At 49.2% G+C, this 24998-nt stretch overlaps 1 protein-coding gene across 1 annotated transcript; it reads left to right on the top strand.

Moving 5' to 3' along the window:
• Positions 1–1167: 1167 nt before the first annotated feature.
• Positions 1168–23777, top strand: LOC148431070 (sentrin-specific protease 3-like; the record flags this gene model as incomplete). Its single annotated transcript, XM_088466376.1, has 6 exons — positions 1168–1336; positions 21449–21863; positions 21950–22150; positions 22328–22439; positions 22540–22687; positions 23730–23777. Coding segments are annotated over exons 2-6 (915 nt in total), but the record flags the coding sequence as incomplete, so codon positions are not given.
• Positions 23778–24998: the final 1221 nt, after the last annotated feature.

Below are 24998 nucleotides of genomic sequence, written 5' to 3'. Positions count from 1 at the left end.
CAGGTAGGTAATAGCACAGGGGGTGCAGGTGATAGCAGCACTGGGGGTGCAGGTAGGTAATAGCACAGGGGGTGCAGGTGATAGCAGCACAGGGGATGCAGGTGATAGCAGCACAGGGTGTGCAGGTAGGTAATAGCACAGGGTGTGCAGGTAGGTAATAGCACAGGGGGTGCAGGTGATAGCAGCACAGGGGGTGCAGGTAGGTAATAGCACACGGGGGGCAGGTAGGTAATAGCACAGGGGGGGCAGGTAGGTAATAGCACAGGGGGGGCAGGTAGGTAATAGCACAGGGGGTGCAGGTAGGTAATAGCACAGGGGGTGCAGGTAGTTAATAGCACAGGGGGTGCAGGTAGGTAATAGCACAGGGGGTGCAGGTAGGTAATAGCACAGGGGGTGCAGGTGATAGCAGCACAGGGGGTGCAGGTAGGTAATAGCACTGGGGGTGCAGGTGATAGCAGCACTGGGGGTGCAGGTAGGTAATAGCACAGGGGGTGCAGGTGATAGCAGCACAGGGGATGCAGGTGATAGCAGCACAGGGTGTGCAGGTAGGTAATAGCACAGGGTGTGCAGGTAGGTAATAGCACAGGGGGTGCAGGTAGGTAATAGCACAGGGGGTGCAGGTAGGTAATAGCATAGGGGGTGCAGGTAGGTAATAGCACACGGGGGGCAGGTAGGTAATAGCACAGGGGGTGCAGGTAGGTAATAGCACACGGGGGGCAGGTAGGTAATAGCACACGGGGGGCAGGTAGGTAATAGCACACGGGGGGCAGGTAGGTAACTGGACAGGGGTTGCAGTTGGAGCTGTCAACTAAGCTCAGTCCCTGTCGAAGGAGATTTAGACACTACCCTGGCACAAGGCAGAGCAGGCGCTGGGGGTTGAGGCGGGGGCACCAGCCCTGCAGCACAAAGCACACGTGCCCGGGCGCTCCGGGTGTAGTAAGATGGCGTCAGCTCTGGCTGGGCGGGTGTACTGTCATGGCGGCCGCCTCCTCACAGCACCGCGCTCAGCGCCCTAGCTCCTGAGAAAGGGAAGTGTAAGAACATGGCCGCCGGGAGCACCAACATGGCGGACCCCTGGCTCCCTGACACGGCAAGAAGCAGCAGCAGGCTTCGCACAGAGAGCCCCAAAATGGCGGCGCTTCCGGGCCGGGGGAGGCGTTTCCATAGCGATCCGGTCCCTCTCCCTGCAGGAGGCGGGGCCCCGTCAGCGCGACCACTCTGACGTCACATTCCAGCGCCTGCTATAACCGACGACGACTGAGAGAAAAGAGCGCGACCCGGAGACCGGGAAGGGGATGAGAGGACCCGGGGGACCCTGTGCTGGATCTACGGACATGTGAGGGCCCGGTGCTTCCCCCGGCGTCCCCCGCTCCCTCCCCGGCGTCCCCCCCATTATACCCTGCATTACCTCTGTATCCCCCCTATTATACTCTGCATTACCACTGTATCCCCCCTATTATACCCTGCATTACTTCTGTATCCCCCCTATTATACCCTGCATTACCTCTGTATCCCCCCTATTATACTCTGCATTACCTCTGTATCCCCCCTATTATACTCTGCATTACCTCTGTATCCCCCCCTATTATACTCTGCATTACCACTGTATCCCCCCTATTATACCCTGCATTACCTCTGTATCCCCCCCTATTATACCCTGCATTACCTCTGTATCCCCCCCTATTATACCCTGCATTACCTCTGTATCCCCCCTATTATACCCTGCATTACCTCTGTATCCCCCCTATTATACCCTGCATTACCTCTGTACCCCCCCCCCTATTATACCCTGCATTACCTCTGTACCCCCCCCCCTATTATACCCTGCATTACCTCTGTACCCCCCCCTATTATACCCTGCATTACCTCTGTACCCCCCCCTATTATACCCTGCATTACCTCTGTATCCCCCTATTATACCCTGCATTACCTCTGTATCCCCCCTATTATACCCTGCATTACCTCTGTATCCCCCCTATTATACTCTGCATTACCTCTGTATCCCCCCTATTATACTCTGCATTACCTCTGTATCCCCCCTATTATACTCTGCATTACCTCTGTATCCCCCCCTATTATACTCTGCATTACCACTGTATCCCCCCTATTATACCCTGCATTACTTCTGTATCCCCCCCTATTATACCCTGCATTACCTCTGTATCCCCCCCTATTATACCCTGCATTACCTCTGTATCCCCCCCTATTATACCCTGCATTACCTCTGTATCCCCCCTATTATACCCTGCATTACCTCTGTATCCCCCCTATTATACCCTGCATTACCTCTGTACCCCCCCCTATTATACCCTGCATTACCTCTGTACCCCCCCCCTATTATACCCTGCAATACCTCTGTATCCCCCCTATTATACCCTGCATTACCTCTGTATCCTCCTATTATACTCTGCATTACCTCTGTATCCCCCCTATTATACCCTGCATTACCTCTGTATCCCCCAATTATACCCTGCATTACATCTGTATCCCCCCTGTTATACCCTGCATTACCTCTGTACCCCCCCCCTATTATACCCTGCATTACCTCTGTACCCCCCCCTATTATACCCTGCATTACCTCTGTACCCCCCCCTATTATACCCTGCATTACCTCTGTATCCCCCTATTATACCCTGCATTACCTCTGTATCCCCCCCTATTATACTCTGCATTACCTCTGTACCCCCCCAATTATACCCTGCATTACCTCTGTATCCCCCCTGTTATACCCTGCATTACCTCTGTATCCCCCCCTATTATACCCTGCATTACCTCTATACCCCCCCCCTATTATACCCTGCATTACCTCTGTACCCCCCTATTATACCCTGCATTACCTCTGTACCCCCCCCATTATACCCTGCATTACCTCTGTACCCCCCCCCCTATTATACTCTGCATTACCTCTGTATCCCCCCCTATTATACCCTGCATTACCTTTGTATCCCCCCCCATTATACCCTGCATTACCTCTGTATCCCCCCCATTATACCCTGCATTACCTCTGTATCCCCCCTATTATACTCTGCATTACCTCTGTATCCCCCTCTATTATACCCTGCATTACCTCTGTATCCCCCCCTATTATACCCTGCATTACCTCTGTATCCCCCCTATTATACCCTGCATTACCTCTATATCCCCCCTATTATACCCTGCATTACCTCTGTATCCCCCCTATTATACCCTGCATTACCTCTGTATCCCCCCTATTATACCCTGCATTACCTCTGTATCCCCCCTATTATACCCTGCATTACCTCTGTATCCCCCCTATTATACCCTGCATTACCTCTGTACCCCCCCCTATTATACCCTGCATTACCTCTGTACCCCCCCTATTATACCCTGCATTACCTCTGTATCCCCCCCTATTATACCCTGCATTACCTCTGTATCCCCCCCTATTATACTCTGCATTACCTCTGTATCCCCCTATTATACCCTGCATTACCTCTGTATCCCCCCCTATTATACCCTGCATTACCTCTGTATCCCCCCCTATTATACCCTGCATTACCTCTGTACCCCCCCCCATTATACCCTGCATTACCTCTGTACCCCCCCCTCTTATACTCTGCATTACCTCTGTATCCCCCCTATTATACCCTGCATTACCACTGTATCCCCCCTATTATACCCTGCATTACCTCTGTATCCCCCCTATTATACCCTGCATTACCTCTGTATCCCCCCCTACTATACCCTGCATTACCTCTGTATCCCCCCTATTATACCCTGCATTACCTCTGTATCCCCCCCTACTATACCCTGCATTACCTCTGTATCCCCCCTATTATACCCTGCATTACCTCTGTATCCCCCCTATTATACCCTGCATTACCTCTATATCCCCCCTATTATACCCTGCATTACCTCTGTATCCCCCCTATTATACCCTGCATTACCTCTGTATCCCCCCTATTATACCCTGCATTACCTCTGTATCCCCCCTATTATACCCTGCATTACCTCTGTATCCCCCCTATTATACCCTGCATTACCTCTGTATCCCCCCTATTATACCCTGCATTACCTCTGTATCCCCCCTATTATACCCTGCATTACCTCTGTATCCCCCCTATTATACCCTGCATTACCTCTGTATCCCCCCTATTATACCCTGCATTACCTCTGTATCCCCCCTATTATACCCTGCATTACCTCTGTATCCCCCCTATTATACCCTGCATTACCTCTGTATCCCCCAATTATACCCTGCATTACCTCTGTATCCCCCCTATTATACCCTGCATTACATCTGTATCCCCCCTATTATACCCTGCATTACCTCTGTATCCCCCCTATTATACCCTGCATTACCTCTGTATCCCCCCTATTATACCCTGCATTACCTCTGTATCCCCCCTATTATACCCTGCATTACCTCTGTATCCCCCCTATTATACCCTGCATTACCTCTGTATCCCCCCTATTATACCCTGCATTACCTCTGTATCCCCCCTATTATACCCTGCATTACATCTGTATCCCCCCTATTATACTCTGCATTACCTCTGTATCCCCCAATTATACCCTGCATTACCTCTGTATACCCCCTATTATACCCTGCATTACCTCTGTATCCCCCAATTATACCCTGCATTACCTCTGTATACCCCCTATTATACCCTGCATTACCTCTGTATCCCCCAATTATACCCTGCATTACCTCTGTATACCCCCTATTATACCCTGCATTACCTCTGTATCCCCCAATTATACCCTGCATTACCTCTGTATACCCTGCATTACCTCTGTATCCCCCTATTATACCCTGCATTACCTCTGTATCCCCCCTATTATACCCTGCATTACCTCTGTATCCCCCCTATTATACCCTTCATCACCTCTGTATCCCCCCCTATTATACCCTGCATTACATCTGTATCTAGTGTTCCCACTAAGGGCCTTATTCAGTCAGCGGTGAAAACGGGTGTTTTAAAAAAACATTACAAATCGTAAGTTGCCTACTTTGGCAAAAAATGGCCGTGTTGATAAAAAGACAGAGAGTATTTTCTTTCCAGGAAATTACAATTCCACGTAAATTGGGGGTACGTTAAAATGGGTGCAAGTATATTTTAGTGTCGTAAAAACACAATTTTGAAAACTGCCCTCTGCGACCACTTGCGATATTTAAAACACTTGACGCATCCATACGGCCCATTGAAAAATCTCACCCGATACGTTAAAACCTAGATCAACGATTTTTTTGCCAAAAATTTGCACGGTAGTATTTCGACAAAGTACAAAACTTACAAATTTAGGGGTTGTGTCTAAAGGGTTCTGATTGAAATCCTGACATTTTTAGCCAAAAATAGGGATTTTTTTTTCCGCCTGGTCTGGGATGGTGAACTTTTCTCCTGTGTTTTATTTTTTTGCGAAAGCGGCAGTTTTTTTTTTGCTGCTAATTGGATATGGCCCTAAGCTGTTTCAGCCGGGCGCTGTTCCCTGCCCCATTTTTCAAATGGTAAAATGCTTCCTGACTTTATGTCCGCACCCTGCTGAAGCGGCCTGCCTTAAGTCGTCCCCATCCGTGGGCCGCAGTTTCCTGCCGGTGGGAAAAATTGAGATTTGGCAATCACGGCCAGGGGAGAGATAGGGGGCAGCCAATCATCTCTAAGTGCTAGGCATGCCCCCTATAGTGATGAACAGGGGGGTGATATGAAGCCATGTCCCCGCTTCTTCTCCTGGAAGGTGCCCTGCTTGTTGATCACCCTAGTGTGAACACTAGCATCCCCCCCCATTATACCCTGCATCACATCTATATCCCCCCCATTATACCCTGCATCACATCTATATCCCCCCCCATTATACCCTGCATCACATCTATATCCTCCCCCTCAAGTATACCCTGCATTACATCTGTATCCCCCCCATTATACCTTGCATTATATCTGTATTCCACCCCCCCCTCATTCCCTGCATGACATCTGTATGCTCCTGTTATACCTTGCGCTACATTTATATACCCTGCTTTGCGCCTGTGTGCCCCACCGTTTTATCCTATGTTAATGCACTTCTGGTTATACGATGTATCTCGCTAAATCCCATTTATAACTATCTGTATACTGCAAGTCTCTGTGCAGCCCCAATTATACAGTGCACCTTCAGTTACTCTACTTTACATTGTAGTCCTAATGTTTATCTGTGCACTACTAATTACTCCATTAATATCTGTGCTAATCACTGCACTCATATTCTGGTTCCATCAGTTGCCATATATCTGCTGTGTATTGTGGTGAGCAGGAACTATGGGATATGTCTGTATAGTCCAGATTATGTGGTACAGCTATGTGTGCGTATAGCTTCTGTACTCTGCCAGATACTGCCCCCTGTCATTTATACATGTACAGCTGTATGTGCCGCAGTGTCTCTTCTGTACTCTGCCAGATACTGCTCCCTGTCATTTATCCAGATACTGCCCCCTGTCATTTATACATGTACAGCTATATGTGCGTATAGCTTCTGTACTCTGCCAGATACTGCCCCCTGTCATTTATCCAGATACTGCCCCCTGTCATTTATACATGTACAGCTGTGTATGCCGCAGTGTCGCTTCTGTACTCTGCCAGATACTACCCCCTGTCATTTATACATGTACAGCTGTATGTGCCGCAGTGTCCGTACTCTGCCAGATACTGCCCCCTGTCATTTATACATGTACAGCTGTATGTGCCGCAGTGTCTCTTCTGTACTCTGCCAGATACTGCCCCCTGTCATTTATACATGTACAGCTGTATGTGCCGCAGTGTCGCTTCTGTACTCTGCCAAATACTGCTCCCTGTCATTTATACATGTACAGCTGTATGTGCTGCAGTGTCGCTTCCGTACTCTGCCAGATACTGCTCCCTGTCATTTATACATGTACAGCTGTATGTGCTGCAGTGTCGCTTCCGTACTCTGCCAGATACTGCTCCCTGTCATTTATACATGTACAGCTGTATGTGCTGCTTCCGTACTCTGCCAGATACTGCTCCCTGTCATTTATACATGTACAGCTGTATGTGCCGCAGTGTCTCTTCTGTACTCTGCCAGATACTGCTCCCTATCATTTATACATGTACAGCTGTAAGTGCCGCAGTGTCGCTTCCGTACTCTGCCAGATACTGCTCCCTGTCATTTATACATGTACAGCTGTATGTGCCGCAGTGTCGCTTCTGTACTCTGCCAGATACTGCCCCCTATCATTTATACATGTACAGCTGTATGTGCCGCAGTGTCGCTTCCGTACTCTGCCAGATACTGCCCCCTGTCATTTATACATGTACAGCTGTATGTGCCGCAGTGTCCGTACTCTGCCAGATACTGCCCCCTGTCATTTATACATGTACAGCTGTATGTGCCGCAGTGTCGCTTCCGTACTCTGCCAGATACTGCTCCCTGTCATTTATACATGTACAGCTGTATGTGCCGCAGTGTCCGTACTCTGCCAGATACTGCCCCCTGTCATTTATACATGTACAGCTGTATGTGCCGCAGTGTCGCTTCCGTACTCTGCCAGATACTGCTCCCTGTCATTTATACATGTACAGCTATATGTGCCGCAGTGTCGCTTCCGTACTCTACCAGATACTGCTCCCTGTCATTTATACATGTACAGCTGTATGTTCCGCAGTGTCGCTTCTGTACTCTGCCAGATACTGCCCCCTGTCATTTATACATATACAGCTGTATGTGCCGCAGTGTCTCTTCTGTACTCTGCCAGATACTGCTCCCTGTCATTTATACATGTACAGCTGTATGTGCCGCAGTGTCTCTTCTGTGCTCTACTAGATACTGCTCCGTCATTTATACATGTACAGCTGTATGTGCCGCAGTGTCGCTTCTGTACTCTGCCAGATACTGCCCCCTGTCATTTATACATGTACAGCTGTATGTGCCGCAGTGTCGCTTCTGTACTCTGCCAGATACTGCTCCCTGTCATTTATACATGTACAGCTGTATGTGTCGCTTCTATACTCTGCCAGATACTGCACCCTGTCATTTATACATGTACAGCTGTATGTGTCGCAGTGTCGCTTCTGTTCTCTGCCAGATACGGCTCCCTGTCATTTATACATGTACAGCTGTATGTGTCGCAGTGTCGCTTCTGTTCTCTGCCAGATACTGCTCCCTGTCATTTATACATGTACAGCTGTATGTGCCGCAGTGTCGCTTCCGTACTCTGCCAGATTCTGCCCCCTGTCATTTATACATGTACAGCTGTATGTGCCGCAGTGTCCGTACTCTGCCAGATACTGCCCCCTGTCATTTATACATGTACAGCTGTATGTGCCGCAGTGTCGCTTCCGTACTCTGCCAGATACTGCTCCCTGTCATTTATACATGTACAGCTGTATGTGCCGCAGTGTCGCTTCCGTACTCTGCCAGATACTGCTCCCTGTCATTTATACATGTACAGCTGTATGTTCCGCAGTGTCGCTTCTGTACTCTGCCAGATACTGCCCCCTGTCATTTATACATGTACAGCTGTATGTGCCGCAGTGTCTCTTCCGTACTCTGCCAGATACTGCTCCCTGTCATTTATACATGTACAGCTGTATGTGCCACTTTCGCTTCCGTACTCTGCCAGATACTGCCCCCTGTCATTTATACATGTACAGCTGTATGTGCTGCTTCTGTACTCTGCCAGATACTGCTCCCTGTCATTTATACATGTACAGCTGTATGTGTCGCTTCTGTACTCTGCCAGATACTGCTCCCTGTCATTTATACATGTACAGCTGTATGTGCCGCAGTGTCGCTTCCGTACTCTGCCAGATACTGCTCCCTGTCATTTATACATGTACAGCTGTATGTGTCGCTTCTGTACTCTGCCAGATACTGCTCCCTGTCAATTATACATGTACAGCTGTGTGTGCCGCAGTGTCGCTTCTGTACTCTGCCAGATACTGCCCCATGTAATTTATACATGTACAGCTGTGTGTGCCGCAGTGTCTCTTCTGTACTCTGCCAGATACTGCCCCCTGTCATTTATACATGTACAGCTGTATGTGCCGCTTCCGTACTCTGCCAGATACTGCTCCCTGTCATTTATACATGTACAGCTGTATGTGTCGCTTCTGTACTCTGCCAGATACTGCTCCCTGTCATTTATACATGTACAGCTGTATGTGTCGCTTCTGTACTCTGCCAGATACTGCTCCCTGTCATTTATACATGTACAGCTGTATGTGCCACTGTGTCGCTTCCGTACTCTGCCAGATACTGCCCCCTGTCATTTATACATGTACAGCTGTATGTGTCGCTTCTGTACTCTGCCAGATACTGCTCCCTGTCATTTATACATGTACAGCTGTATGTGCCGCAGTGTCTCTTCTGTGCTCTACTAGATACTGCCCCCTGTCATTTATACATGTTCAGCTGTATGTGCCGCAGTGTCGCTTCTGTACTCTGCCAAATACTGCTCCCTGTCATTTATACATGTACAGCTGTATGTGCCACTGTGTCTCTTCCGTACTCTGCCAGATACTGCTCCCTGTCATTTATACATGTACAGCTGTATGTGCTGCTTCCGTACTCTGCCAGATACTGCTCCCTGTCATTTATACATGTACAGCTGTATGTGCCGCAGTGTCTCTTCTGTACTCTGCCAGATACAGCTGTACATGTATAAATGACAGGGAGCAGTAAGTGCCGCAGTGTCGCTTCCGTACTCTGCCAGATACTGCTCCCTGTCATTTATACATGTACAGCTATATGTGCCGCAGTGTCGCTTCTGTACTCTGCCAGATACTGCCCCCTATCATTTATACATGTACAGCTGTATGTGCCGCAGTGTCGCTTCCGTACTCTGCCAGATACTGCCCCATGTAATTTATACATGTACAGCTGTGTGCCGCAGTGTCGCTTCTGTACTCTGCCAGATACTGCCCCCTGTCATTTATACATGTACAGCTGTATGTGCCGCAGTGTCGCTTCTGTACTCTGCCAGATACTGCCCCCTGTCATTTATACATGTACAGCTGTATGTGCCGCAGTGTCCGTACTCTGCCAGATACTGCCCCCTGTCATTTATACATGTACAGCTGTGTGTGCCACAGTGTCGCTTCTGTACTCTGCCAGATACTGCCCCCTGTCATTTATACATGTACAGCTGTATGTGTCTCTTCTGTACTCTGCCAGATACTGCTCCCTGTCATTTATACATGTACAGCTGTATGTGTCGCTTCTATACTCTGCCAGATACTGCTCCCTGTCATTTATACATGTACAGCTGTATGTGTCGCTTCTGTACTCTGCCAGATACTGCTCCCTGTCATTTATACATGTACAGCTGTATGTGCCGCAGTGTCGCTTCCGTACTCTGCCAGATACTGCTCCCTGTCATTTATACATGTACTGCTGTATGTGCTGCTTCTGTACTCTGCCAGATACTGCCCCATGTAATTTATACATGTACAGCTGTATGTGCCGCAGTGTGTCTTCTGTACTCTGCCAGATACTGCTCCCTGTCATTTATACATGTACAGCTGTATGTGCCGCAGTGTCGCTTCTGTACTCTGGCAGATACTGCCCCCTGTCATTTATACATGTACAGCTGTATGTGTTGCAGTGTCTCTTCTGTACTCTGCCAGATACTACCCCCTGTCATTTATACATGTACAGCTGTATGTGCCGCAGTGTCGCTTCTGTACTCTGGCAGATACTGCCCCCTGTCATTTATACATGTACAGCTGTATGTGCCGCAGTGTCGCTTCTGTACTCTGGCAGATACTGCCCCCTGTCATTTATAGATGTACAGCTGTATGTGCCGCAGTGTCTTTTCTGTACTCTGCCAGATACTGCTCCCTGTCATTTATACATGTACAGCTGTATGTGCCGCAGTGTCGCTTCTGTACTCTGCCAGATACTGCTCCCTGTCATTTATACATGTACAGCTGTATGTGTCTCTTCCGTACTCTGCCAGATACTGCCCCCTGTCATTTATACATGTACAGCTGTATGTGCCGCAGTGTCGCTTCTGTACTCTGCCAGATACTTCTCCCTGTCATTTATACATGTACAGCTGTATGTGCCGCAGTGTCGCTTCTGTACTCTGCCAGATACTGCTCCCTGTCATTTATACATGTACAGCTGTATGTGTCTCTTCCGTACTCTGCCAGATTCTGCTCCCTGTCATTTATACATGTACAGCTGTATGTGCCGCAGTGTCGCTTCCATACTCTGCCAGATACTGCCCCCTGTCATTTATACATGTACAGCTGTATGTGCTGCAGTGTCGCTTCCGTACTCTGCCAGATACTGCTCCCTGTCATTTATACATGTACAGCTGTATGTGTCGCTTCTATACTCTGCCAGATACTGCACCCTGTCATTTATACATGTACAGCTGTATGTGTCGCAGTGTCGCTTCTGTTCTCTGCCAGATACGGCTCCCTGTCATTTATACATGTACAGCTGTATGTGTCGCAGTGTCGCTTCTGTTCTCTGCCAGATACGGCTCCCTGTCATTTATACATGTACAGCTTTATGTGCCGCAGTGTCTCTTCCGTACTCTGCCAGATACTGCTCCCTGTCATTTATACATGTACAGCTGTATGTGCTGCTTCCGTACTCTGCCAGATACTGCTCCCTGTCATTTATACATGTACAGCTGTATGTGCCGCAGTGTCTCTTCTGTACTCTGCCAGATACTGCTCCCTATCATTTGTACATGTACAGCTGTAAGTGCCGCAGTGTCGCTTCCGTACTCTGCCAGATACTGCTCCCTGTCATTTATACATGTACAGCTGTATGTGCCGCAGTGTCGCTTCTGTACTCTGCCAGATACTGCCCCCTATCATTTATACATGTACAGCTGTATGTGCCGCAGTGTCGCTTCCGTACTCTGCCAGATACTGCCCCCTGTCATTTATACATGTTCAGCTGTATGTGCCGCAGTGTCGCTTCCATACTCTGCCAGATACTGCCCCCTGTCATTTATACATGTACAGCTGTATGTGCTGCAGTGTCGCTTCCGTACTCTGCCAGATACTGCTCCCTGTCATTTATACATGTACAGCTGTATGTGTCGCTTCTATACTCTGCCAGATACTGCACCCTGTCATTTATACATGTACAGCTGTATGTGTCGCAGTGTCGCTTCTGTTCTCTGCCAGATACGGCTCCCTGTCATTTATACATGTACAGCTGTATGTGTCGCAGTGTCGCTTCTGTTCTCTGCCAGATACGGCTCCCTGTCATTTATACATGTACAGCTTTATGTGCCGCAGTGTCTCTTCCGTACTCTGCCAGATACTGCTCCCTGTCATTTATACATGTACAGCTGTATGTGCTGCTTCCGTACTCTGCCAGATACTGCTCCCTGTCATTTATACATGTACAGCTGTATGTGCCGCAGTGTCTCTTCTGTACTCTGCCAGATACTGCTCCCTATCATTTGTACATGTACAGCTGTAAGTGCCGCAGTGTCGCTTCCGTACTCTGCCAGATACTGCTCCCTGTCATTTATACATGTACAGCTGTATGTGCCGCAGTGTCGCTTCTGTACTCTGCCAGATACTGCCCCCTATCATTTATACATGTACAGCTGTATGTGCCGCAGTGTCGCTTCCGTACTCTGCCAGATACTGCCCCCTGTCATTTATACATGTACAGCTGTATGTGCCGCAGTGTCCGTACTCTGCCAGATACTGCCCCCTGTCATTTATACATGTACAGCTGTATGTGCCGCAGTGTCGCTTCCGTACTCTGCCAGATACTGCTCCCTGTCATTTATACATGTACAGCTGTATGTGCCGCAGTGTCCGTACTCTGCCAGATACTGCCCCCTGTCATTTATACATGTACAGCTGTATGTGCCGCAGTGTCGCTTCCGTACTCTGCCAGATACTGCTCCCTGTCATTTATACATGTACAGCTATATGTGCCGCAGTGTCGCTTCCGTACTCTACCAGATACTGCTCCCTGTCATTTATACATTGCAGCTGTATGTTCCGCAGTGTCGCTTCTGTACTCTGCCAGATACTGCCCCCTGTCATTTATACATATACAGCTGTATGTGCCGCAGTGTCTCTTCTGTACTCTGCCAGATACTGCTCCCTGTCATTTATACATGTACAGCTGTATGTGCCGCAGTGTCTCTTCTGTGCTCTACTAGATACTGCTCCGTCATTTATACATGTACAGCTGTATGTGCCGCAGTGTCGCTTCTGTACTCTGCCAGATACTGCCCCCTGTCATTTATACATGTACAGCTGTATGTGCCGCAGTGTCGCTTCTGTACTCTGCCAGATACTGCTCCCTGTCATTTATACATGTACAGCTGTATGTGTCGCTTCTATACTCTGCCAGATACTGCACCCTGTCATTTATACATGTACAGCTGTATGTGTCGCAGTGTCGCTTCTGTTCTCTACCAGATACGGCTCCCTGTCATTTATACATGTACAGCTGTATGTGTCGCAGTGTCGCTTCTGTTCTCTGCCAGATACTGCTCCCTGTCATTTATACATGTACAGCTGTATGTGCCGCAGTGTCGCTTCCGTACTCTGCCAGATTCTGCCCCCTGTCATTTATACATGTACAGCTGTATGTGCCGCAGTGTCCGTACTCTGCCAGATACTGCCCCCTGTCATTTATACATGTACAGCTGTATGTGCCGCAGTGTCGCTTCCGTACTCTGCCAGATACTGCTCCCTGTCATTTATACATGTACAGCTGTATGTGCCGCAGTGTCGCTTCCGTACTCTGCCAGATACTGCCCCCTGTCATTTATACATGTACAGCTGTATGTGCCGCAGTGTCTCTTCCGTACTCTGCCAGATACTGCTCCCTGTCATTTATACATGTACAGCTGTATGTGCCACTTTCGCTTCCGTACTCTGCCAGATACTGCCCCCTGTCATTTATACATGTACAGCTGTATGTGCTGCTTCTGTACTCTGCCAGATACTGCTCCCTGTCATTTATACATGTACAGCTGTATGTGTCGCTTCTGTACTCTGCCAGATACTGCTCCCTGTCATTTATACATGTACAGCTGTATGTGCCGCAGTGTCGCTTCCGTACTCTGCCAGATACTGCTCCCTGTCATTTATACATGTACAGCTGTATGTGTCGCTTCTGTACTCTGCCAGATACTGCTCCCTGTCAATTATACATGTACAGCTGTGTGTGCCGCAGTGTCGCTTCTGTACTCTGCCAGATACTGCCCCATGTAATTTATACATGTACAGCTGTGTGTGCCGCAGTGTCTCTTCTGTACTCTGCCAGATACTGCCCCCTGTCATTTATACATGTACAGCTGTATGTGCCGCTTCCGTACTCTGCCAGATACTGCTCCCTGTCATTTATACATGTACAGCTGTATGTGTCGCTTCTGTACTCTGCCAGATACTGCTCCCTGTCATTTATACATGTACAGCTGTATGTGTCGCTTCTGTACTCTGCCAGATACTGCTCCCTGTCATTTATACATGTACAGCTGTATGTGCCACTGTGTCGCTTCCGTACTCTGCCAGATACTGCCCCCTGTCATTTATACATGTACAGCTGTATGTGTCGCTTCTGTACTCTGCCAGATACTGCTCCCTGTCATTTATACATGTACAGCTGTATGTGCCGCAGTGTCTCTTCTGTGCTCTACTAGATACTGCCCCCTGTCATTTATACATGTTCAGCTGTATGTGCCGCAGTGTCGCTTCTGTACTCTGCCAAATACTGCTCCCTGTCATTTATACATGTACAGCTGTATGTGCCACTGTGTCTCTTCCGTACTCTGCCAGATACTGCTCCCTGTCATTTATACATGTACAGCTGTATGTGCTGCTTCCGTACTCTGCCAGATACTGCTCCCTGTCATTTATACATGTACAGCTGTATGTGCCGCAGTGTCTCTTCTGTACTCTGCCAGATACAGCTGTACATGTATAAATGACAGGGAGCAGTAAGTGCCGCAGTGTCGCTTCCGTACTCTGCCAGATACTGCTCCCTGTCATTTATACATGTACAGCTGTATGTGCCGCAGTGTCGCTTCTGTACTCTGCCAGATACTGCCCCCTATCATTTATACATGTACAGCTGTATGTGCCGCAGTGTCGCTTCCGTACTCTGCCAGATACTGCCCCCTTTCATTTATACATGTACAGCTGTATGTGCCACTGTGTCGCTTCCGTACTCTGCCAGATACTGCCCCCTGTCATTTATACATGTACAGCTGTATGTGCCGCAGTGTCGCTTCTGTACTCTGCCAGATACTGCCCCCTGTCATTTATACATGTACAGCTGTATGTGCTGCTTCTGTACTCTGCCAGATACTGCCCCATGTAATTTATACATGTACAGCTGTGTGCCGCAGTGTCGCTTCTGTACTCTGCCAGATACTGCCCCCTGTCATTTTTACATGTACAGCTGTATGTGCCGCAGTGTCGCTTCTGTACTCTGCCAGATACTGCCCCCTGTTATTTATACATGTACAGCTGTATGTGCCGCAGTGTCCGTACTCTGCCAGATACTGCCCCCTGTCATTTATACATGTACAGCTGTGTGTGCCGCAGTGTCGCTTCTGTACTCTGCCAGATACTGCCCCCTGTCATTTATACATGTACAGCTGTATGTGTCTCTTCTGTACTCTGCCAGATACTGCTCCCTGTCATTTATACATGTACAGCTGTATGTGTCGCTTCTGTACTCTGCCAGATACTGCTCCCTGTCATTTATACATGTACAGCTGTATGTGTCGCTTCTGTACTCTGCCAGATACTGCTCCCTGTCATTTATACATGTACAGCTGTATGTGCCGCAGTGTCGCTTCCGTACTCTGCCAGATACTGCTCCCTGTCATTTATACATGTACTGCTGTATGTGCTGCTTCTGTACTCTGCCAGATACTGCCCCATGTAATTTATACATGTACAGCTGTATGTGCCGCAGTGTGTCTTCTGTACTCTGCCAGATACTGCTCCCTGTCATTTATACATGTACAGCTGTATGTGTTGCAGTGTCTCTTCTGTACTCTGCCAGATACTACCCCCTGTCATTTATACATGTACAGCTGTATGTGCCGCAGTGTCGCTTCTGTACTCTGGCAGATACTGCCCCCTGTCATTTATACATGTACAGCTGTATGTGCCGCAGTGTCGCTTCTGTACTCTGGCAGATACTGCCCCCTGTCATTTATAGATGTACAGCTGTATGTGCCGCAGTGTCTCTTCTGTACTCTGCCAGATACTGCTCCCTGTCATTTATACATGTACAGCTGTATGTGCCGCAGTGTCGCTTCTGTACTCTGCCAGATACTGCTCCCTGTCATTTATACATGTACAGCTGTATGTGTCTCTTCCGTACTCTGCCAGATACTGCCCCCTGTCATTTATACATGTACAGCTGTATGTGCCGCAGTGTCGCTTCTGTTCTCTGCCAGATACTTCTCCCTGTCATTTATACATGTACAGCTGTATGTGCCGCAGTGTCGCTTCTGTACTCTGCCAGATACTGCTCCCTGTCATTTATACATGTACAGCTGTATGTGTCTCTTCCGTACTCTGCCAGATTCTGCTCCCTGTCATTTATACATGTACAGCTGTATGTGCCGCAGTGTCGCTTCCATACTCTGCCAGATACTGCCCCCTGTCATTTATACATGTACAGCTGTATGTGCCGCAGTGTCGCTTCCGTACTCTGCCAGATACTGCCCCCTGTCATTTATACATGTACAGCTGTATGTGTCTCTTCCGTACTCTGCCAGATACTGCCCCCTGTCATTTATACATGTACAGCTGTATGTGCCGCAGTGTCGCTTCTGTACTCTGCCAGATACTGCTCCCTGTCATTTATACATGTACAGCTGTATGTGCCGCAGTGTCGCTTCTGTACTCTGCCAGATACTGCTCCCTGTCATTTATACATGTACAGCTGTATGTGTCTCTTCCGTACTCTGCCAGATACTGCTCCCTGTCATTTATACATGTACAGCTGTATGTGCCGCTTCTGTACTCTGCCAGATACTGCTCCCTGTCATTTATACATGTACAGCTGTATGTGTCGCTTCTGTACTCTGCCAGATACTGCTCCCTGTCATTTATACATGTACAGCTGTATGTGTCTCTTCCGTACTCTGCCAGATACTGCCCCCTGTCATTTATACTTGTACAGCTGTATGTGCCGCAGTGTCGCTTCTGTACTCTGGCAGATACTGCTCCCTGTCATTTATACATGTACAGCTGTATGTGTCGCTTCTGTACTCTGCCAGATACTGCCCCCTGTCATTTATACATGTACAGCTGTATGTGCCGCAGTGTCGCTTCCGTACTCTGCCAGATACTGCCCCCTGTCATTTATACATGTACAGCTGTATGTGTCTCTTCCGTACTCTGCCAGATACTGCCCCCTGTCATTTATACATGTACAGCTGTATGTGCCGCAGTGTCGCTTCCGTACTCTGCCAGATACTGCCCCCTGTCATTTATACATGTACAGCTGTATGTGTCTCTTCTGTACTCTGGCAGATACTGCCCCCTGTCATTTATACTTGTACAGCTGTATGTGCCGCAGTGTCGCTTCTGTACTCTGGCAGATACTGCTCCCTGTCATTTATACATGTACAGCTGTATGTGTCGCTTCTGTACTCTGCCAGATACTGCCCCCTGTCATTTATACATGTACAGCTGTATGTGCCGCAGTGTCGCTTCCGTACTCTGCCAGATACTGCCCCCTGTCATTTATACATGTACAGCTGTATGTGTCTCTTCCGTACTCTGCCAGATACTGCTCCCTGTCATTTATACATGTACAGCTGTATGTGCCGCAGTGTCGCTTCCGTACTCTGCCAGATACTGCCCCCTGTCATTTATACATGTACAGCTGTATGTGTCTCTTCTGTACTCTGGCAGATACTGCCCCCTGTCATTTATACTTGTACAGCTGTATGTGCCGCAGTGTCGCTTCTGTACTCTGGCAGATACTGCTCCCTGTCATTTATACATGTACAGCTGTATGTGTCGCTTCTGTACTCTGCCAGATACTGCCCCCTGTCATTTATACATGTACAGCTGTATGTGCCGCAGTGTCGCTTCCGTACTCTGCCAGATACTGCTCCCTGTCATTTATACATGTACAGCTGTATGTGTCTCTTCCGTACTCTGCCAGATACTGCTCCCTGTCATTTATACATGTACAGCTGTATGTGCCGCAGTGTCGCTTCCGTACTCTGCCAGATACTGCCCCCTGTCATTTATACATGTACAGCTGTATGTGCCGCAGTGTCGCTTCCGTACTCTGCCAGATACTGCTCCCTGTCATTTATACATGTACAGCTGTATGTGTCGCAGTGTCGCTTCCGTACTCTGCCAGATACTGCCCCCTGTCATTTATACATGTACAGCTGTATGTGTCTCTTCTGTACTCTGGCAGATACTGCCCCCTGTCATTTATACTTGTACAGCTGTATGTGCCGCAGTGTCGCTTCTGTACTCTGCCAGATACTTCTCCCTGTCATTTATACATGTACAGCTGTATGTGCCGCAGTGTCGCTTCCGTACTCTGCCAGATACTGCTCCCTGTCATTTATACATGTACAGCTGTATGTGTCGCTTCTGTACTCTGCCAGATACTGCCCCCTGTCATTTATACATGTACAGCTGTATGTGCCGCTTCCGTACTCTGCCAGATACTGCCCCCTGTCATTTATACATGTACAGCTGTATGTGTCTCTTCCGTACTCTGCCAGATACTGCCCCCTGTCATTTATACATGTACAGCTGTATGTGCCGCAGTGTCGCTTCCGTACTCTGCCAGATACTGCCCCCTGTCATTTATACATGTACAGCTGTATGTGTCTCTTCCGTACTCTGCCAGATACTGCCCCCTGTCATTTATACTTGTACAGCTGTATGTGCCGCAGTGTCTCTTCCGTACTCTGCCAGATACTGCCCCCTGTCATTTATACATGTACAGCTGTATGTGTCTCTTCCGTACTCTGCCAGATACTGCTCCCTGTCATTTATACATGTACAGCTGTATGTGCCGCAGTGTCGCTTCTGTACTCTGCCAGATACTGCTCCCTGTCATTTATACATGTACAGCTGTATGTGTCTCTTCCGTACTCTGCCAGATTCTGCTCCCTGTCATTTATACATGTACAGCTGTATGTGTCTCTTCCGTACTCTGCCAGATACTGCTCCCTGTCATTTATACATGTACAGCTGTATGTGCCGCAGTGTCGCTTCTGTACTCTGCCAGATACTGCCCCCTGTCATTTATACATGTACAGCTGTATGTGCCGCAGTGTCGCTTCCGTACTCTGCCAGATACTGCCCCCTGTCATTTATACATGTACAGCTGTATGTGTCTCTTCTGTACTCTGGCAGATACTGCCCCCTGTCATTTATACTTGTACAGCTGTATGTGCCGCAGTGTCGCTTCTGTACTCTGGCAGATACTGCTCCCTGTCATTTATACATGTACAGCTGTATGTGTCGCTTCTGTACTCTGCCAGATACTGCCCCCTGTCATTTATACATGTACAGCTGTATGTGCCGCAGTGTCGCTTCCGTACTCTGCCAGATACTGCCCCCTGTCATTTATACATGTACAGCTGTATGTGTCTCTTCCGTACTCTGCCAGATACTGCCCCCTGTCATTTATACATGTACAGCTGTATGTGCCGCAGTGTCGCTTCCGTACTCTGCCAGATACTGCCCCCTGTCATTTATACATGTACAGCTGTATGTGTCTCTTCTGTACTCTGGCAGATACTGCCCCCTGTCATTTATACTTGTACAGCTGTATGTGCCGCAGTGTCGCTTCTGTACTCTGGCAGATACTGCTCCCTGTCATTTATACATGTACAGCTGTATGTGTCGCTTCTGTACTCTGCCAGATACTGCCCCCTGTCATTTATACATGTACAGCTGTATGTGCCGCAGTGTCGCTTCCGTACTCTGCCAGATACTGCTCCCTGTCATTTATACATGTACAGCTGTATGTGTCTCTTCCGTACTCTGCCAGATACTGCTCCCTGTCATTTATACATGTACAGCTGTATGTGCCGCAGTGTCGCTTCCGTACTCTGCCAGATACTGCCCCCTGTCATTTATACATGTACAGCTGTATGTGCCGCAGTGTCGCTTCCGTACTCTGCCAGATACTGCTCCCTGTCATTTATACATGTACAGCTGTATGTGTCGCAGTGTCGCTTCCGTACTCTGCCAGATACTGCCCCCTGTCATTTATACATGTACAGCTGTATGTGTCTCTTCTGTACTCTGGCAGATACTGCCCCCTGTCATTTATACTTGTACAGCTGTATGTGCCGCAGTGTCGCTTCTGTACTCTGCCAGATACTTCTCCCTGTCATTTATACATGTACAGCTGTATGTGTCGCAGTGTCGCTTCCGTACTCTGCCAGATACTGCTCCCTGTCATTTATACATGTACAGCTGTATGTGTCTCTTCCGTACTCTGCCAGATACTGCCCCCTGTCATTTATACATGTACAGCTGTATGTGCCGCAGTGTCGCTTCCGTACTCTGCCAGATACTGCTCCCTGTCATTTATACATGTACAGCTGTATGTGTCGCAGTGTCGCTTCCGTACTCTGCCAGATACTGCCCCCTGTCATTTATACATGTACAGCTGTATGTGTCTCTTCCGTACTCTGCCAGATACTGCCCCCTGTCATTTATACATGTACAGCTGTATGTGCCGCAGTGTCGCTTCCGTACTCTGCCAGATACTGCTCCCTGTCATTTATACATGTACAGCTGTATGTGTCGCAGTGTCGCTTCCGTACTCTGCCAGATACTGCCCCCTGTCATTTATACATGTACAGCTGTATGTGTCTCTTCTGTACTCTGGCAGATACTGCCCCCTGTCATTTATACTTGTACAGCTGTATGTGCCGCAGTGTCGCTTCTGTACTCTGCCAGATACTTCTCCCTGTCATTTATACATGTACAGCTGTATGTGTCGCAGTGTCGCTTCCGTACTCTGCCAGATACTGCTCCCTGTCATTTATACATGTACAGCTGTATGTGTCTCTTCCGTACTCTGCCAGATACTGCCCCCTGTCATTTATACATGTACAGCTGTATGTGTCTCTTCCGTACTCTGCCAGATACTGCCCCCTGTCATTTATACTTGTACAGCTGTATGTGCCGCAGTGTCGCTTCTGTACTCTGCCAGATACTGCCCCCTGTCATTTATACATGTACAGCTGTATGTGCCGCAGTGTCGCTTCTGTACTCTGCCAGATACTGCCCCCTGTCATTTATACATGTACAGCTGTATGTGCCGCAGTGTCGCTTCTGTACTCTGCCAGATACTGCCCCCTATCATTTATACATGTACAGCTGTATGTGCCGCAGTGTCGCTTCTGTACTCTGCCAGATACTGCCCCCTGTCATTTATAGAAGTTAAGCTGCTCTGATTGGCCAGAGTAACTGCGAGCGCCGAGTGTCCTGACTCCACCAGGAGGTAACGATTTTTGGCTTCTTCTCCGCAGATCACCACGATGAGGCACACCCCAGTACAGCGCCACCTTCCTCCCTTACCCAGCCACATACTGCCTCATGGAAAACACAGCAAACTTTTCCAGACCCCGGAGGGGCAATACTGGGAGGAAGAGGAGGAGGAGGAGGAAGATGAGCCGCAGCTGAGGAAGCCGTGCAGGCGCCCACAAAGGAGAGGGAGGAGGCAGCGGCTGCGCGTTCTGCGCTCGCTTTATCTCCATCTCTACAAGCGGACAGTCTCACTGCCTTTTTACTGGAAAATATGGGGGAGCTTAGGGGGGTGGCGGAGGCGAATTTGGGGTAGGAGGAGGGAAGGAGGAGGTGGCTCTGTGGGTCTACACTTGGGAAAGCGCAGAGGATCTTCAGAAGAAACATCGCTGGCCAATCATTTAGCCCAGGAGGAGACGGGTGAGTAAGGTGATCGTAAAGCCCTCTCCCCTCTTACTGACCATCCGATGCCTGTCCTCCATCGCCGTGTCCTTATCTTCCCTCAGGTCACCCTCTCGGACTCCCCAATGGATTCTCTCCGCTCCCTGCAGACTCAGACACCATCCTGATTACCAATGTCTGCAGTATTGGGACCCAGGAGATCCCAGCCCCTAATGGTCCCCACAGACAAGATGGCTTAACCCCGCCTCCAGAGAAGGAAGTCCCACCCTCGGCGCTTACAGAGGAACACGTGGCCTGCGTACAGAGTGAGGGCGTTTTTCTGAATCTTTATACAATCTGTTGTCAGTCTGTCCCCATTTCTGCAATATTACAGTGCGTTATATATACCGGTGTAGTATTGGTATGGAGACGCCATCCGCCAGGGCTATGTCAGACTGACAGTCCTGCCTCTCTTACCCCCCCCCCCCCACCCCGACCTACAGGTATTCTGGACCAGTTTCTCCAGTCTTATGGGAGCCTGATACCACTGGGAACAGAAGAAGTGTTGGACAAGTTGGAAGATGTATTCCAGCAGTCGTTTTCTACTCCAGCCAGGTATGTCTGGGTCTGGCCTGAAGGCCTTAGGGTGTAAGCTCTATAAGGTTGGGCCGGGAACGTATAATGTTCATCATCTGTAAATTCCAATAATCTGCAGGAGAGCTGTTGTACAACACGTCATCCAGTCATATCAGCGTCTACCTGGGAATAATCTGCTACGCACCTTCCGTGTTACCTACAAAAGGCATGTTCTAAGCATGGATGACCTGGGCACCCTGTATGGACAGAACTGGCTCAATGATCAGGTAACATATGAGCCTAAAATCATCATGACTTACTGCCAAGGGTGGAGGTGTAGTGACAGAGCTGTGTGTGTGGTCAGTACAGGAATAGTAGAGAGATACAGGACAGGATGGAGGTGTAGTGAAAGAGCTGTGTGTGTATGAGGTCAGTACAGGAATAGTAGAGAGGTACAGGACAGGATGGAGGTGTAGTGAAAGAGCTGTGTGTGTATGAGGTCAGTACAGGAATAGTAGAGAGATACAGGACAGGATGGAGGTGTAGTGACAGAGCTGTGTGTGTGGGGTCAGTGCAGGAATAGTAGAGAGATACAGGACAGGATGGAGGTGTAGTGACAGCTGTGTGTGTGTGTGTGATCAGTACAGGAATAGTAGAGATACAGGACAGGATGGTGGTGTAGTGACAGAGCTGTGTGTGTGGGGTCAGTACAGGAATAGTAGAGAGATACAGGACAGGGTGGAGGTGTAGTGACAGAGCTGTGTGTATGGGGTCAGTACAGGAATAGTAGAGATACAGGACAGGATGGTGGTGTAGTGACAGAGCTGTGTGTGTGAGGTCAGTACAGGAATAGTAGAGATACAGGACAGGATGGAGGTGTAGTGACAGAGCTGTGTGAGGTCAGTACAGGAATAGTAGAGAGATACAGGACAGGATGGAGGTGTAGTGACAGAGCTGTGTGGGTGAGGTCTGTACAGGAATAGTAGAGAGAGACAGGACAGGATGGAGGTGTAGTGACAGAGCTGTGTGTGTGTGAGGTCAGTACAGGAATAGTAGAGATATACAGGACAGGATGGAGGTGTAGTGACAGAGCTGTGTGTGTGTGTGGGGTCAGTACAGGAATAGTAGAGAGGTACAGGACAGGATGGAGGTGTAGTGACAGAGCAGTGTGTGTGTGTGGTCAGTACAGGAATAGTAGAGAGATACAGGATGGAGGTGTAGTGACAGAGCTGTGTGTGGGGTCAGTACAGGAATAGTGGGGAGGGGGGGAGCGCTGAGTGCAGTTATGGTAACTGTGTTATAGATATTACCGCCTGTGTCCTTTGCCAGGTAATGAATATGTATGGAGACTTGGTGATGGACGCTGAACCAGAGAAGGTGAGTGTTTCCCTGTCAGGATCACTGAGGGACGATGTGATTAGTGCCGCATATTTATTCCCCTCCTGGTACAGAATATCCCCACCCAAAGAAATGACTCCCATACAGATCATGTACGGGGGTTACCTGCTCCTGCCTAGTAACCATGCTGTCTACTGCCATTATAGAAATTCTATTACCGTATAGTGTTCTTATATTGTTGCTAGTATAAGTCAGTGTGCTGAGGAACAATAGGGGGTTAAACCCCTTCTCTTTTCTACTGCCATTATAGGTCAGCCGCGGTAATGTGTGGACGAGATAGGGGTCTTCCCATAGTCTTCAGCACCATACCCCCCCTGCCGTCACCCCCTAGTTAGGAAGACGAGGAGCTCCCTAAGGGTCTCTGCTGGGTTCGCCTACTATTGAGGAGGAGGAAGACTGGGAGCTCCCTGGGGTTCTCTGCTATGGTCTCCCACTAGTGAGGAGGAGGAGGACGACTAGGTCCTCTGCTGCTGTCACCCCTTAGTGAATAGGAGGATGGGGAGCTTCCTGAAGGCCTCTGCTGGGTTCGCTACTAGTGAGGAGGAGGAGGATGGGGAATTTCTGCTGCTGTCACCCCCTTAGTGAGGAGGACGGGGAGTTTCCTGAGGGTATCTGCTGGGATGGTCCACTAGTGAGGAGGACGATGGGGAGCTTCCTGGGGGCCTCTGCTGCTGTTACCCCTTAGTGAGGAGGATGGGGAGCTTCCTGGCGGCCTCTGCTGCTGTCACCCCTTAGTGAGGAGGACGGGGAGCTTCCTGGGGGACTCTGCTGCTGTCACCCCTTAGTGAGGACTGGGAGCTTCCTGGGGGCCTCTGCTGCTGTCACCCCTTAGTGAGGACGACGGGAGCTTCCTGGCGGCCTCTGCTGCTGTCACCCCTTAGTGAGGAGGACGGGAGCTTCCTGGCGGCCTCTGCTGCTGTCACCCCTTAGTGAGGAGGGCGGGGAGCTTCCTGGGGGGCCTTTGCTGCCCTCACCCCTTAGTGAGGAGGACGGGGAGCTTCCTGGGGGACTCTGCTGCTGTCACCCCTTAGTGAGGAGGACTGGGAGCTTCCTGGGGGACTCTGCTGCTGTCACCCCTTAGTGAGGAGGACGGGGAGCTCCCTGGGGGCCTCTGCTGCTGTTACCCCTTAGTGAGGAGGATGGGGAGCTTCCTGGCGGCCTCTGCTGCTGTCACCCCTTAGTGAGGAGGGCGGGGAGCTT

This window comes from Taudactylus pleione, unplaced genomic scaffold (assembly GCF_031769625.1).
Source record: "Taudactylus pleione unplaced genomic scaffold, aTauple2 ptg002951l, whole genome shotgun sequence".
Classification (NCBI taxonomy): domain Eukaryota; kingdom Metazoa; phylum Chordata; class Amphibia; order Anura; family Myobatrachidae; genus Taudactylus; species Taudactylus pleione.
Note: the sequence above shows the minus strand (reverse complement) of the source record. Positions and strands in the feature narration are given on the sequence as shown.